We start from the raw sequence: 17,108 nt of genomic DNA, 5'->3' as shown, positions 1-17,108 counted from the left end.
GTTAATAAACAATGATAAATGATGCATTATGCGCATCGTGCGTGAAACGGAAAATACCTCCTAATGTGCACAACGTGTTCTAACCTATAATAGCTCGATCAAGCTATCTCTCTTATGAGGGCGAATCAAAGGCACGTCCTCGACCGTCTCTCGCCGGCGTCGCGTCCTTTCACGAGCGACGGGCCGTCGCGCACACGAGACACCCGCGAACGCGGTTCACGATTTCCCACGAACGGGCGCGGTCGTCTAATGTATTATTGTCACGATCGTGGCACGATGGCACTAGCAGAAGCGGCGAGAGACCGCGAACTTGCGTGCGCCGCTATGGCGCATGCTATCGAGGTTATATAATTCCGGCGGTAATTGAAATTATGTTTTATAATATTTATATAATATCAACGCAACCGTTGTTGTATAACACGCATATATAACAGTTGTATTAATGTGCATTTATTATAACATATAAATACGGAGCAACATAATAGTTTTATAACCTAGTTATATTATAGTAATAATATAAAGTTATATAACTGTTATGCTACTCCAGTATAACACCTGTTATATAATCTGTTACTCCCAGGTTATATATTGAAGAATGCTTACCTTCGTGTGACAACTTAGGAGTGAGGGAGTCGCAATTAATAATAGTCTTATTGTGTTCGAAGTATTATATAATGTAACAGAGCGAACGGTACAGCGAACTCTTACATGCGTAAGGAACAGCGACGACAGACAGGCGCGCGCGGGAAAAAGAAAGTAAAAGCAATCGTACCAACTCGTGATAAATAAAAAATGTGTAACTAAGGCAGAGAGTAACAAGATTACCAATGGACCTATTCTCAACACTCTCCCTTAATCGAGTTACTCCTCATTGTTAAAAGTAATAATAAAAGAAAAATTAATGCAAACCCATCCCGCTTATACAATCTATATGTTTCGGTTTGCAAAGACCTTTAGTTAAAACATCAGCCCACATATTATCAGTTGACTTATGCTCTAAATCTATAATTTTTTGTTCATATACTTCCCGAACAAAATGATGTCTAACACCTATGTGTTTTGTTCTACTTTGAAAAACCGGATTTAGTACGAGTTTTATAGCACTTTGGTTATCACTATATATCTTAACAGTCAATTGTCTATCAAACAGTTCAAAGAGAATGTTTCTTCTGTGTACCGCTTCTTTCGCCGCCTCCGCCAAAGCCATATACTCGGCCTCAGTCGTCGACAAGGCCACGGTCGGTTGCTTCTTGGACTCCCAGTTGATCGCTGCACCTCCAAGCATGAAGACATACCCTGTATAGGATCTACGATCACCTTCATCTCCGGCCCAATCCGCATCAACGTAGGCAGAGACTGCTTCCGATTTACCATATGTGAGACACATTTTGCTCGTACCTCTCAAATACCGTAATACCCTCTTTGCAGCTTGCCAGTGCTCCTCCGTGTAACACGTATTAAATTGGCTGAGCACGCTAGCAGCGTGTGCAATATCTGGCCTTGTGCATGTTGCCAGATACATTAAAGAACCAATCAGATTCTGATATGGTACCGAGGGACTCTTTATTTGTTCTTCGTCTTGTGGCTTCATTAATTTCTTCTTTGGCTCCAAAGGTGTTCCAACCGATTTACATTCGGTCATGTTGAACTTCTGTAATATTTGTTCAACAAACTCTTCCTGATCAAGCTTGATAGTTCCAGCCTTGCGATCTCTGGTGATCCTTATTCCGAGGCACTCCTTTGCCTCTCCAAGGTCCTTCATTTTGTATTTTGTGCTCAATACATCCTTCACCTTCTTCAACTCTTCTTTATTATTGAAAAAATAAAAAAAGTCATCTACATAGAAAGCAATAATAATGATCAAACCGTTTTCTATCTTGTAGTAGACACAGGGCTCCAGTGCACTCCTTTTGAAACCTAAATCTTTCATAGTTTCATCTACTTCCTCGTTCCATGCTCTAGACGATTGTCTTAGTCCGTAGATAGTCTTCCAAAGACGACAAACCTTATCTTCTTTACCTTGCACGATATATCCTTCCGGTTGCCGCATATAAATCTCTTCATGAAGTTTTCCATTTAAAAAGGCAGTAGTGACATCCCCGTGATGGATGTCGAGACCCATTTCAGCAGCTAAAGCAATCAGCATGCGAATAGTTGAGTGTCTTACAACTGGTGCAAAAGTCTCTTTATAATCAACGCCATGAACCTGCGTATACCCTTTTGCTACCAATCGTGCTTTGTATCTCTTTCGTGTGTGATCATTACCTTTCTTGATCTTGAAGACCCATTTACACTCCACTACATTTTTACCTTCTGGAAGATCTACCAACTCCCAGGTATCGTTGATTCGAAGTGACTCGATCTCTTCATCCATGGCTTCCATTCACTTGAGTCATAACCATTTAGTGCCTCTGATCTAGTCGTCGGATCTTGGGTGAAGTTTTCGTCTGCAACACATGAGTATAGATACATCCCACCTGAATACAATTTTGTGGGTCGTCTCTCCCTTTGAGGATATCTCCTTTGTTCCTGGACGACTTCCTGTGGTTCGACAGCGTCTTCTTCTTCATCAGCATCTTTAGCTTCTTCTTCTTCCACGTTGTCAAGTTCTGGCTCTTCAGGTGAAGTAAAAACTTCTTTCACCGTTATGTCATTTGTCTCTTCTTCGTTTTTAGCTTCAGCATCTGTAGCCTCTTCAACGTCGTTTGTAATGGTTCTATCTATCTCTGGAATATCTTCAAAGAAGACAACATCTCGCGCCCTGACTATCTTCTTAGTTTCAGGATCGTACAACCGATAACAGGTACCATCTTCACAGTAGCCTAACATAATGTGCTCCTTCGATTTTGCATCCAACTTCGTACGCAACTCCTTTGGCACATGTACATAAGCCTTGCAGCCAAAAATCCTGAGATGCCTGATGTCAACCTTCTTGCCACTCCAAGCTTCTTGGGGCGTCATACCTTGAAGAGCTTGTGTTGGGCACCTATTTCGAAGATAAATAGCCGCGGTCACTGCTTCGCCCCAAAACCTTTTGTCCAGTTTTGAATCTTGCAATAGACACCTTGTTTTCTCTATAAGTGTTCTATTCATACGTTCCGAAATTGAATTCTGTTCAGGGGTGTACCTTACGGTTTTATATCTCTTGATCCCATTTTCTCTTAAGATATTGTCCATGCGCTGATTGCAGAACTCGGTTCCTCCATCTGACCTTAGAATCATGATCTTTTCACCTGATTCTCTCTCAACAGAAATCATGAAATCCTTGAATACTTTGGGCACCTCGTCCTTGGTCTTCAGTAAATATCCAAACGTCTGTCGTGTATAGTCATCTGTAAAAGTTAACAGATAACGTGCTCCTGAGAAAGTGGCCACACTCATGGGCCCACACAAATCCGTGTGGATTAGTTCCAGCTTCCTTGTAGCTCTTTGAAACGGCCCATTCTTCTTAAAAGGTTTTCGGCATTGCTTCCCTTCCAGACAGGCTACGCAATTCCAACTCTCCTTCTGTGGATCTGAAAAATGCATACCGGATACAAGACCATTTTTTAACATCACCATGTATTTGTAGTGAAGGTGGCCAAGTCGCCTATGCCATAACTCGAAGTCACGTGATGAAGTCATCATGGCTGTCTCTTGTGTTGACGCAGTTGACTCTGAGGAAGATAACGTTGCTCCTACTCGAGCTATTGATTGCTGTTGATCCAGTTGATAGAGTCCGCCAATCTTGGTAGCAGTCACTTGGGTCCTTCCTTTTATATTGCACTCTGCAGTATCATATACTTTGCAACTCTTAGAATCAAACACAACCGTTAGACCTTTTTCAGTCATCTTACTGACAGACAGTAAGTTCGCAAAAAGTTGTGGTACATGCATCACGTTAGTTATGATCCGAGTTCTTCCATTTGATAGTTTGACTTCTACTTGTCCAGTCTTCTTGCTTTCACAAATTGAATTGTCCGCAACAGAGATTTCCATCGTCTCATTTCTCGTTGAGTCTCTTAACCAATCTTCCCGATGAGTCATGTGGGCTGTCGCTCCACTATCTATGTACCAATCTTCTGTTTTGAAGTTCTTTGCCAGTAGAGCCGTCGTCGCGGTGAGCAATAACGCATTCTTTTCCTTTTCTTTTTCTTCTGGTTTCGATGGCTCTTCTTTGGTCTTCTTGTCCTTATGCCCTTTTGTCTTCTTGAGATTTGGACATTTTGGCTTAATGTGACCTTCTTTATTACAACCGTAGCATATTAACTTCCGTTCATTCTTTGAAGATCGTGCATGTCCCTTATGACCTACTGCCAATACGGATTCCTCCTTCCTTTCATCTGCTCTCCCTGCAGCATCTTGAAGCAAACGCGTCTTTACTACTTCCGAACTTAGCACATCATGAGTAGCTTGTAGCCCTGACTTCATGGATTCAAATTTAGGCGTGGATGGAAGTCCATGCAGTAAAACTATGGCTAGAAACTCGTCATCGACAGGCTTCTCTATATCGGCTAATTTTTGAGCCAAGGACATCGCTTCTGTAACATACTGTTCCGTAGACGGATAATCCTCTAACCTTAAATTAAACATAGACGTTAGCAATCCGAGACGTCTATTTAAACCTTTGTCTTCATATATCGTTTGAAGATTTTTCCACGCTTCTTTAGCAGTGGTCGCTGTACGTACGTGAGCATACGAAGTAGGCTTAATGCTCAAACAGATCTTGGAAAGTGCACGCTGATCTTGATCGGGATCTACATTGCTTCCTACAATACAATTCCACAAACCTTCATGTATCAGATACATTCTCATTGCGAATTTCCAGTTATTGTAAGTAGCAACCCCATCGAGCTTGTCAATCGGTGGCAGGCTTCCTCCAACGGTCACCGATGTACGCGTGGCTGTGTGCTCTGCGGTCGTCATCATCAAGAGATGTATTCACCACGAGTTTACAATTTTCCTTCGACAAAGATCATTCGAGAACTTAACCTCACTCAGTCACATGTTTCGACTTAACTTGTCGCGTATTTAAAGCATCCTGGGCCCATAACCTGAAGAATGCTTACCTTCGTGTGACAACTTAGGAGTGAGGGAGTCGCAATTAATAATAGTCTTATTGTGTTCGAAGTATTATATAATGTAACAGAGCGAACGGTACAGCGAACTCTTACATGCGTAAGGAACAGCGACGACAGACAGGCGCGCGCGGGAAAAAGAAAGTAAAAGCAATCGTACCAACTCGTGATAAATAAAAAATGTGTAACTAAGGCAGAGAGTAACAAGATTACCAATGGACCTATTCTCAACATATATCAATTATATTTGGTGTTTGCTGGGTATGCATCTAAAATATACTGAATAATTTTTATTCTTTAATATTTTTTTGTTTACATTATTACATTGTGACTTGTGACTTTATACATTAGTCTTACACACCAAAAATGCCTCAAAGATATCATCACTCAAACGATTTCGACGTGGTACTAAAATTTGACCACCAGTGCTAAATAATCGTTCAACCGGTGCTGATGACGGTATAATTGTGTTATACTTTAAAAACAAATGTTTTATCTGAGGAAAACGTGCTAATGATTCGATATCTTTTTGCTTGTCTGACAAATAAGATAGAACCTCCATGCCGATAGTACTGTCAGTCGTGTCAGTTGTTTCTACGTGGTCTTGATCTTCTGATAAAAATTTAAAGAATTGGTCATCTTCCACGGAAGACGCTGAAGAAACATCAGAAGATATTGTGGTTTCATTTTTTAACAACGCACATTTTTTTGCTTCTGTAATAAGCAAGTTTTTGCAATATTCGTGATCTAGAATCGTTTTTGAAAAAATCCCTGCTTCTGGTATCAAGTTTAACCATTTTAACTTAAGTTTAGGAACAGTCACGGATGAAATAATGTAAGTTTTGCTACATGCACTGTCAAAATTTAATACACTATTACTGAATCTTTTATTAATGCCATCTATTAGAGCATTCCTCAAAGGTTCGCAATTAGGTAATTCGTGAAGGTGAAGAGTCTGCAAATTAATGTTAAGTTGCAGCAAAGCTGGCAAAACGTATCCTAAATAACAATGGTTTTCTCCCTGTAGCAAATCAATCGTGCATGCTAAACTCTTAATTACCATGGCATATTCTTCAAGAAACTCAATCTCGATCATTTTGAACTTTCGTTTAAGTGACTTTTAATTGATAGTAATTTACAAACTGCATCATAACTTGAATTCCAACGAGTGGGACAAAGAACTAGTAGTTTAGTATGTGCAATTTCTTCAATAATATCTGCAACCTTCGTTAATCTATGTACTGTATTCCACAGTGCACTTGCTTTAGAAAATGAAGAATTATATAATTTCTTGTATTTGATATTAGATAGGGCTATACGTGCATCTGTTGTTGCAATTAAATTCAATGTGTGTGACATACATGTAACGATGCACCCCCAAATATGCATCGTTCCGGCATAACATCCCGCCGAGACCGCCCGGCCGACCACCCGCAGGGCGAAGACAGGGCACGTGTGCCCACATTTTAAACGCTAGCATATAACGTTAGGAAGCCCGCGAACGGGCTTGCCGCGGCAACCGTCTCGACGCGCCGAGCGATGCCGACCGCGACCGAAGACCGCCGAACGCGATCGCGGCGTCGGGACGCCGTATTTTCCGACCGTTCCGCCGCACCATCCCGGCGCTCGCGATCGCCGTCGCTACCCCCGCCACTGCGTAACGCCGCCGCGCCGGGTATAAAAGACGAGCGTTTTTAACGCTAAAGGCGATTTCCTGATCACCGCTCCGACCGACCGCACCGATCCTGAATTCCAGCATCTTTCTAGCAAGTCAGAACGAGGGTAGAGCGCCTCCGGCATTCTCTGTCTTCGCCGAGCGATTCTCGAGAGACGACAAGCTTTCTTCCACACCGCGCCCGCACGTCAGAACGAGGGTAGAGCGCCTCCGGCATTCTCTGTCTTCGCCGAGTGATTCTCGATCGACGGCCGGCTTTCTTCCACCGCACCCCCGCGAGTCAGAACGAAGGTAGAGCGCCCCCGGCATTCTCTGTCTTCGCCGAGCGATTCTCGTCAGACGACCGGCGCTCCTACACCCCGCGCCCGCTAGTCAGGACGAAGGTAGAGAGCCTCTGGCATACTCTATCTTCCCCGAGCGCTTCTCGGTACCCGACCGGCGTCCTTGCGCACGAAGTATCCGAACGGGGGCAGAGCGCTTCTCTGCCTCCACCGAGCACTTCTCACCGGATACGCCGGCCACCGAACGCACTGAATGGCAGCGATCTCGCCGCCGTATCCGCGCCCGTGCGCCCCGCGCCTTACCTCGCGCCACCCGTCACACGCCGATCGCCCGTCACGATCACCACCCGCGTGCACTCCCGCGCGCACCGCGTGCGCCCCGACTCTGCGTCCTGCGCTCACCGCGCCGTTGTGCATACCGCAACTGTTACACTGTGCGCTCAATCCGCTGTAAATATCGCGACCGTCCATTATATAATAAATTCTGTCACGTTAGTTGTTAACCACGATACACTTCATTTTGCCGAACCTCACCGCGCGTCCGTTCCTCCGCACCTCCTTCGAACCCAGCCCAGCCGCGAGCTAGATCCGCGTTTCGAACGAAGGTTGTTTTATACATTTGTATTGTGTTGGCAAAGAAAAATCTTCCAAGTCATCATCAAAATTATTTGGAAGTTCAAATTCAGATATAACAATGTTATCTTCGTTTTGCAAATATTCTGGCTCCTCTTCAATTTCGTTTTTATCAAGTGAAAATATACGAAATGCTTTTCCAAAATTTGAAGCATTATCCGTGACTGTTCCTACAATCTTATCGACAGATAATCCAAATTGTTGATGAACATTACTTAGCATTTTTGCTATTTCAATGTACGTGTGAGCAAATTTCATATGGCGACATGCCAGAACACACGATTTTCTTTTTAAATTATCATCAAGGTAGTGACAAGTAATTCCCATAAAACTTCGATTTGTACAACTCCAAATGTTTGCAGTAGTGCAAACAAACTGAGTTTTGGAAACTCGAATCTTTATTTCAGCAATCGTCGATTCAAATTGTTCTTCGATTTTTTTCTTCAAAGTTTTCCGTGTTGGTAGCTCAACGTTTGATAAACCAAATATAAGATTTTTGAATGATGGTTTCTCAACGATTGCAAGTGGTCTCATTTCATTGATTATGTATGATCAGTGTTGGGTAGTATCTAGATACATGTATCTAGATACAGTATCTAGATACATTTTGCGTATCTGAGCCTGTATCTGAAATACATTCAAATTGGAGTATCTGTATCTGTATCTAGATACAAAACATAGTATCTTAAATGCTTTTCAGATACATTTTCAGATACAGTTTCAGATACATTTTTACGTATTTTTGGTCTATAGTGGAAAAAAGTACATTTCTTTTTTATTTGCCTATGAGTAATTCGTAAAGGTGAAGAGTCTGCAAATTAATTTTAAGTTGCAGCAAAGCTGGCAAAACGTATCCTAAATAACAATGGTTTTCTTCCTGTAGCAAATCAATCGTGCATGCTAAACTCTTCATTACCATGGCATATTCTTCAAGAAACTCAATCTCGATTATTTTGAACTTTGGCTTATCTAAACGGTCGCAGATTTTTGCCCAGTGCTCTGAATGTCAACGTGAAGAAATTCAAGCAAGCGCGGGTAAACGGCGGGAGTAACTATGACTCGAACACGGCCAGGGGGCTATTCGAAGACAACCAAGGCAAGAGTTACAGGTCTGTGAATTATCGCTCCCCTTCAATCGAAGGCGGTGCGAAAGTTGCGCCGGAGTGGGCGAATATATGGCTCTCACTATCAAAGATGAGGCCCGGCATATTGAGGAAGTGCACCCTCACCTAAGCGTCAGATATAAATGTGAATGGTGTGGCAAGTCGTATGCGTCGTACCATGCGGCTGCATGCCACCTGCCAAAGTGCCCAGCAGCCGAGGTAAATGAGGGGCAACGAACCGTAAAGCAGGGCCGGTTCGACTGCCCGGAGTGTGACAGAAATTTCACCTCACAACGAGGGCGGTCGCAACACCAAAGGCTGGCGCACCCGGTAACAAGGAACCGATTGAGATCAGAGCAAACGGCTCCGAAGGTGAATGAACAAAGACGGGGCAGAGTTTTTTCTGCCGAAGATATCAGTAGGATGCTCGAACTCGAAGTGGAGCTCATGGGCAAGATGAACATAGCGAGAGCTATGGTTCCGTTTATGCCGGAGAAAACCCTGAAGCAAATAAGGGACAAAAGAAATGAGTCGTGTTACAAAAGGTGGCGAGAACAACGCCTCAGTAGTACACTTTCTAATCAAGAGGCTGTCGAGGAAGAGGACCAGCAAGTGGGCGGTGCACCACTAGAGGTCGACGAGGCTTTTGTTGATGCAGAGGAGAACGAGGATGTTTTCATGGATGCGGTCGAGACACCAGGCGATATTTACAGCTTTGAGGAGTCTTCGTCAACCATGAGTTGGAGGCAAACCAGCATTGCGGCTGTGCTTAAGGAGCTCAAGAGTAGTGAGCCCAAGGAAACGCTGGAAGTGCAACGGCATATTATCGAGCTCCTGACGGCAAAGAGTGAAGGTCAGGCAATAACGCAGGCAGAAGTAGACGCAGCCTACGAGCTGGTGGTCAGTTTGTTCCACGCCCCTGCAACTGGGAAGAAAGGCGGTAATTCCCGGAAGCATCGGAGTCGGAGGAAAGGGCTCTCGGGTAGAAGCAAACGCAAAGCCCGAGCCTATGCCCTTACGCAAGAGTTATATAAAAACAATCCTGCTATGCTCGCAAAAATGGTAAGAGAGGGTATGGGCATTCAAGCGCAAGATACATGTGAATCGGTGAGTCCATCAGTTGAGAGCGTCAAGGAGCTCTACGAAGGGCTGTGGGGAAAGCCCGGTCGATGTGATGTTGAACAGGAGAAACGAGGGGCCACGGTGCCATATAACCCAGCAGAAATTCTGCACCCTATCTCCAGTGCGGAGGTTCTGAAGCGTTTCAGGTCTACACGGCTGAGGGTGGCAGCCGGGCCCGATGGACTCCGCAAGGGAGATCTGATGAGAAATGAGGGAGGATACATCCTCCAAGCGATCTTTAACGTAATCATGCTGGCACTGAAACAACCAAGCGCATGGCACTGCAATAGAACAACGCTGTTGCTCAAAGAGGGCAAAAATCCCTCAGTAGCGGCCAACTACAGGCCAATTACTATCTCCTCGATACTGAGTAGATTGTATTGGGGTATTATGGACCAACGCCTAAGAAACGTGGTCCACCTAAACGCACGGCAAAAAGGCTTTGTGCCAGAAATGGGATGTTATAATAACATCAACTTGCTAAATGAAGTCCTTGCAACAGCCAAAAAGGGCAAAGGAATCGTTGTCACTCAGGTGGACATTGCCAAGGCGTTTGATAGCCTTCCGCACCCAGTTATTAAGTATTCGTTACTTAGCCAAAGGTTGCCGGAGGAAGTGGTCGCATTGATAATGGACTCGTACAAAGGAGTCAAAACGACCATAAACTGTCGTAACGAAATGTTCGACATAGAGCTGAGAAGAGGTGTCAAACAAGGCGACCCTCTGTCTCCACTTATCTTTAATATCTGTATGAGTAGGTAAGCTAGGCGGGTTCTAAATGAAATGTGGGCGAGGGGGGGTGAGGGGCGGGGGGGTATACCGCGGGGGGGGGGTACCGCGTTTTCGGGCGCCGCGAGGAGGGGGAGGGGGGGAACCGCGTTGTTTGCCGCGCCGCGGGCGGGGGAGGGGGGAACCGCGTTTTCGGGCGCCGCGGGCGGGGGAGGGGGAACCGCGTTTTCGGGCGCCGCGGGCGGGGGAGGGGGGAACCGCGTTTTCGGGCGCCGCGGGAGAGGGGTCCGCGGGGTGAGGGGACCCGCGTTCGCGTTTTCGGGCGCCGCGGGAGAGGGGTCCGCGGGGTGAGGGGACCCTCGTTCGCCTTTTCGCCGCGCCGCGGGGAGGGGCGACCGCGTTTTCGCCGCGCCGCGGAGTCCGCGTGCAACGGCCGCGTCGGTCCGCGTGACGTCACACGGCACGCTCCCGCTCGCGTTATCTCCCCCTCGTAGATGTTCTCTCGCGCCCCCGTCCCCCGTTCGCGCGCGTCTTCACGGTCGCGCGCGATTCCTCTCCCCCGTTCGCGGTCTCTTTCGCTCCCGGCCCCGTTCGCGTTCTCGCCCACGATCGCATATCTTTTCTTCGCCGACGATATTTAATAGTTTAGATCTTAATATATATATTTAATTTTTAATATTACATTTAAGTAAACGATAAACGAAGACAGCTTAATTCTAATGATAGGGAATGAGATGAACGGTAAATGAAAAGGAAAAATAATTAAATTTTTTTTTAACCATATTATATGCATTTATTTATCATGTAGCGCATTATACACAATAGTATCGGCAGCATACGCCAACAGTTCGCAATCTATTAGCGAATTTTTATCATAAACTTCATGCAAGCTTCTAACTGCATTACATTTATCGGTAATACAATTTTGACGTAAAATTGTTACAAATTGTTTAAATTTTTCACTTGCGCCGTGAACATTTTGACATAGTTGAAAATATACATTTTCGACGCAATGTTCTAGTTCGAACAGGAAGAGTACGGTTGACGGTTTCATGTACAGGCTGGTGTCGCACGATGTCAACTTTACAATATCTGCGTCACGTATTTTAACGAGTTCCAGATCTCGAAACGCTAGCGATGATGGCGCCGATGACTGCACGAGTCGCTGAATATCTGCACGTTTTTCGATGAATGTCACCCACGTTGCATGAGGCAGAATTATCCGATTGCCTCGGTTATCACCAATATGTATATCCACAGAGGACATAGGTCCCGCGTTGATTCCGACATCCAAAAATTTATACGCTGTCGATGTCAAGGCAAATCTCCTTCCCAAAATACGAGGCGTGTAGCGGGGTTTATCAAAACTGAAAAAATACAATTATGTTTATAAAAGTTTTTTTTTTGCACAAGCATATACGAAAATTAGCGGTACTTACTCATTGTGCTGTTTCTCGCACGTTTCATCCTGAATCGGAACGTAGTAGTTCGCACCATGAGTGTACATCGTAACTGGAGGCTGTTTGCGACGTACTCGAACCGTATCAAACTCTTGACTGCGCTCTAGAATCCTCGTAGACTATTTATACGTACAAAAATGCGAATCTTGCAAATAGCGCCATTGTACGGCTGCTGCTGCATGGTGACCACCACCACATATATGTTAAATGAGATATCTTTGTCAAGAACATTCGTGATGAGATCACCTCATCGGGCAATAGCATCAAATATGATTTATTTTCAAAAGCATACGTGTCTCGCAATGATTTCACCGAACACGTGCAAAACTGCAAATTTTGCAATTTCGCATAAGTCAATTGCGCGATATTGTTTTCAAGAACATGTCGCGACGTGTCTCGCGATGATTTTATCGAACACGTGCAAAACTGCAAATTCTGCAATTTTACATAAGTCAATGGGGCGTTATTGTTTTCAAGAACATACATGTCTCGCGATGATTTCATCGGACACGTGCAAAACTGCAAATTTTGCAAATAGCGCCGATGTACGGCTGCTGCATTGATACAGATCAAATCACCGAAAGTCAATGGCGCGATATCGTTTTCATGAACATACGTGTCTCGCAATGATTTCATCGCACACGTGCAAAACTGCAAATCGTAGATTTTTCGGAAGGCGTAAATGTACGGATGCTGAGATAAAATTAGATATGATAAAAAAACAAACGATGCATCATTAGTAGAATATAAATTGATGAATCTGGGTGATACGCTTAGTAGTCGAGGATTGGAAGTCGCGAGTGCAACAAATTGTGTCAGAAAGAGGAACATGGAGCAAGAGTTGTTGGACCAATCCACCCTTTTAAATTCGAGGGAAGACTTTGCCGCGTGGGAGCAACGATGCGACGAGTTTATCGAATCGTTGGAAGAACAAAGCCGAATTAAACGGCCACGATTATCGATCGGTCTCAAACAGTCGTTGGTCGCCTGTATCGCACGACTCGAAGGTCTGAAAGACTCGGTACGTCAACGTTTTGTGCATGTGGGTGCAGGATACAGTGCGAGTGAGACAGGACTCAGATGGCGCGAGATAGATACGGCTTTTGAAAGTCGTATACTGACCGGTGTGGTAATAAATTCCAAACACATCGACCCTCATCAATTTCTCAAAGATGCGAGAGACATTGTACTCATTCATGTGCGGAACGTCATGCAACGACATGACAATGTAAAAATAAACACAATGTTTAATGGTGAATTTGTTGCGGGTGACAAACGCGCGAATAAAAGTATCGCAACGAGAAACTATGAACTCTTTCGTGAGTCCGATCTGTGTGAGTGGTACAAGCGACACGTCATCGAGCCTACCCTAGCATCGCTGGAGGAATTCCAGGAACGTGATAGCGGATGGGCGTTGTCGCGTATACTTAATTTGACAGTTAACATAAACAAATATAATCCATTGCACGCGGGGTGTTTTGTGGAAATACCGCGAGAAATTAAAATGAAGAGAGCGGTGATAAACGTGCGATCAATGGGCAATGCATGTTTCGCATGGTCAGTGGTGGCTGCTCTGCATCCAACCCAAAGAAATGCAGATCTGCAATCGTCGTATCCTCATTACACGTCGGTGCTAAATCTTACAAACATTAAATTTCCAATGACGTTGGATCAAATTAAACGGTTTGAAGATCACAACGACATCTCCATCAATGTGTACGGTATCGAGAAAAAAAACAAGGAACTTGCGATCTTGCCAATACGGGTTACTGGTCGAAAGATGAACAGACATGTAAATCTGCTGTACATGCAGGACGACAACGTGGGACATTTTGCATGGATCAAGAACCTGTCCCGCCTCGTGAGCTCGCAATTGAGCAAGAAAAAGAACAAAAAATACTTTTGCGATCGGTGAGTATACATCCTAATAAATAATAAAAATAATTTTTACGTAAAAATATATTTAAAAAAAATTCTTTATTTACAGATGCTTGCACTACTTCAGCTCCAGCGAGAAATTGGAAGCCCACACCGTCGACTGTCAGGAGATGAACGACTGCGCGATCAAGTTACCGAACGATAACGACAAGTGGTTGGCCTTTAAAAATCACGGCAGGAAGGAACGAGTTCCGTTTATCGTATACGCCGACCTTGAATGTACCCTGGAGAAGATGGAAGCGGATCCGGAAACGTCCAGGTACACATATCAACATCATCGCGTGTTTAGCATAGGGTACTACGTGCGCTGCTCGTACGACGACTCGCTATCAATGTATCGGTTTCGTCGCGATAAGGATTGCGTCGCGTGGTTCGCTGAGGAGCTAAGACGTTTAGCTCACGACGTAAAGACAATCTTGTCCACTAATATACCCATGGCGAATTTCACGCGAGACGAGTGGGAAAAGTTTAACAGCGCAACGCACTGTCACGTGTGCAAAAAACCGTTCGAGCCAGACGACGTGCGAGTACGCGATCATTGTCATCTGACCGGTCAGTACAGAGGTCCCGCGCACTCAAACTGTAATCTAAACTACAAAGATTCGCATTGCATTCCCATAGTTTTTCATAATTTATCTGGCTACGACGCACATTTTATTATAACGGAAATAGCAACAGCGTACGAAGGACATGTAGACTTGCTCCCAATTACAAAAGAGAAATACATTTCATTTACAAAAAACGTTAAAAGCACCGAAGATAAAGATAAGAAAACTTGCGTCAAATTGCGATTTATCGATTCGTACAAGTTTCTCACCGCTAGTCTCAACAAATTGGCATCTTATCTAAGCAAGGATAAACTGCGAATATTGCAACCCGAATTTTGTAAAATATCCGCAGAAAATTTTGATTTGCTGACACGAAAAGGCGTATTTCCGTATAAGTACATTGACTGCGTCGAAAAGTTGGAGGACTCGTGTTTACCACCGCGCGACTCGTTTTATAGTTCATTGACAGGTGACACCGTATCCGAGAGCGATTACGCGCACGCCGTCAACGTCTGGCAGCGGTTCTCCATTCGAACGCTCGGTGACTACAGCGATTTATATCTCAAAACCGATGTCTTGCTGTTGGCCGATATCTTTGAAAATTTTCGCGATAGCTGCGTCGCGAGTTATGGACTCGATCCGGCATATTATTATACTCTACCAGGTTTTACGTGGGACGCTATGTTGAAGCATACGCGTATCAATTTCGAATTGCTCACCGACATTGACATGGTCATGTTTATCGAACGCGGTATACGCGGCGGTTTGAGTCAATGTTCAAACAGATACGCGCTGGCCAACAACAAGTACATGCAGTCGTACGATCCATCGAAACCGTCGTCATATCTGATGTATTTTGACGTAAACAACTTATACGGCTGGGCAATGTGTCAACCATTGCCTTACGCAGATTTTCAATGGGTCGACGACGTAACCGATTTTAATGTTATGGATGTTGCGGTGGATTCCACGATAGGCTACATTCTCGAAGTCGACTTGGAATATCCGCAACATCTTCACGACGCGCACACTGACCTACCATTCTGTCCGACGCGTGATAAACCACCCGGTAAGCGGCAGGACAAGCTCCTCGCAACATTATACGATAAGAAACGTTATGTAATACATTATCGCAACCTGCAGCAGTGTACTCGTCACGGTCTCCGTATATCAAAGATTCACCGCATATTGAAATTCGCGCAATCTCCATGGCTTCGCGATTATATAGAACTTAATACGAAATTTAGAACATTGGCCAAGAATGATTTCGAGAAAAATTTATACAAATTGATGAACAATGCTGTGTTTGGCAAAACCATGGAGAATGTGCGCAATCACGTTGACGTGCGACTCGTGACTCATTGGGAGGGTAGATACGGCGCGGAGGCATTGATCGCGAAACCAAATTTTCATAGCCGAAGCGTCTTTTCGGAGAATTTAGTAGCAATAGAAATGCGAAAACTCGAGGTGAAGTTCGACAAACCAATCTACGTGGGTATGTGCATCCTCGATATATCCAAGACATGTTTGTACGAATTTCATCACGAGTACATGTTACCGTTGTATCGCGACAAGTGTAAAGTCACGTACACCGATACTGACAGTCTCATTTATCACATCGAGTGCGAAGATGTGTATGACACCATGAAGCGCCACATTATTAGATTTGACACAAGCGATTACGCGGTCGATAATGCGTACGGTATCCCACTCGCCAATAAAAAAGTTCCGGGCTTAATGAAAGATGAAAATAACGGTGCGATAATGACCGAATTCGTCGGGCTTAGAGCAAAGATGTACGCCTTGCGAGTAGACGGTATGAAAGATACGAAAAAAGCTAAAGGTGTTAAGAGTAACGTCGTAGCCAGGTCGATAACATTCGACGATTACACGCGGTGTCTGCGCGACGAAATTGAAATGACACGACAGCAGACCTGCATAAGATCCAAACAGCACGAGGTATACACCGTGTCCGAAACGAAAATAGCTCTAAGTCCGTACGATGATAAACGATACATTATACCCGGTTCTACCGAGACGCTGCCATGGGGGCATTATAAAATACCACTGTAAAATACAATTGTAAATACATTTAGATATTTATGTAAATAAATGACTCATTTGTATGTATAATATGTTTTTATATTGTAATAAATTTTTACAATACATTATTCTTGTGTATCCATGAATTGTGTGAATTATCAAATCCTAACCACTTTACATAAACCTCATCCCCCCTTTTGCGCAAAACTTTTTCAACGAGATACACGTCGGGATTGGCAACGCAATGTAACTCGTATTCGTAGAAGCCGCCGGCGACGGGTTTTCCGCAGGAATCTTCCAACAGATACGTCACGGGATTAGTTTTCTGCACTTTGACGATTCTAAACACCTCCGTGGTCCAATTTGGCGTGTATCCTTTCTCGAAGATTGTCTTGAATTTACTCACGCGTACCGAGTCGCCCACTTTGAATCGCGCGGGAGCAGCGATCTTTACGTGGCTGTACACCGTTGTTAGGAGCTTGTCGGCGATCGCGGGGGTAACATCGATGGGTCGCATAC

General features: G+C 44.4%; 2 protein-coding genes across 2 annotated transcripts; one reads left to right on the top strand and one right to left on the bottom strand.

Moving 5' to 3' along the window:
- Positions 1-11,384: 11,384 nt before the first annotated feature.
- On the bottom strand, positions 11,385-12,820 carry LOC139781666 (uncharacterized). Its single transcript, XM_071720531.1, has 2 exons — positions 12,040-12,820; positions 11,385-11,967 (listed from the first exon to the last, which is right to left on the bottom strand). The coding sequence occupies exons 1-2, from the start codon at positions 12,105-12,107 to the stop codon at positions 11,394-11,396; spliced, it is 642 nt and encodes a 213-aa protein (XP_071576632.1). The 5' UTR covers positions 12,108-12,820; the 3' UTR covers positions 11,385-11,393.
- Positions 12,821-12,854: 34 nt separating this feature from the next.
- LOC139781668 (uncharacterized) lies at positions 12,855-14,004 on the top strand. The gene has a single exon (XM_071720532.1). The coding sequence runs from the start codon at positions 12,890-12,892 to the stop codon at positions 13,973-13,975; it is 1,086 nt and encodes a 361-aa protein (XP_071576633.1). The 5' UTR covers positions 12,855-12,889; the 3' UTR covers positions 13,976-14,004.
- The last annotated feature ends 3,104 nt before the right edge of the window (positions 14,005-17,108 follow it).

The sequence above is a fragment of the Temnothorax nylanderi genome, unplaced genomic scaffold (assembly GCF_030848795.1).
Source record: "Temnothorax nylanderi isolate EJ_2023f unplaced genomic scaffold, tnyl_v1.0 TNYL_tig0353_pilon, whole genome shotgun sequence".
Taxonomy (NCBI): domain Eukaryota; kingdom Metazoa; phylum Arthropoda; class Insecta; order Hymenoptera; family Formicidae; genus Temnothorax; species Temnothorax nylanderi.
The sequence above is the reverse complement of the archived record's forward strand: the minus strand, read 5'-3'. Positions and strand labels throughout refer to the sequence as shown.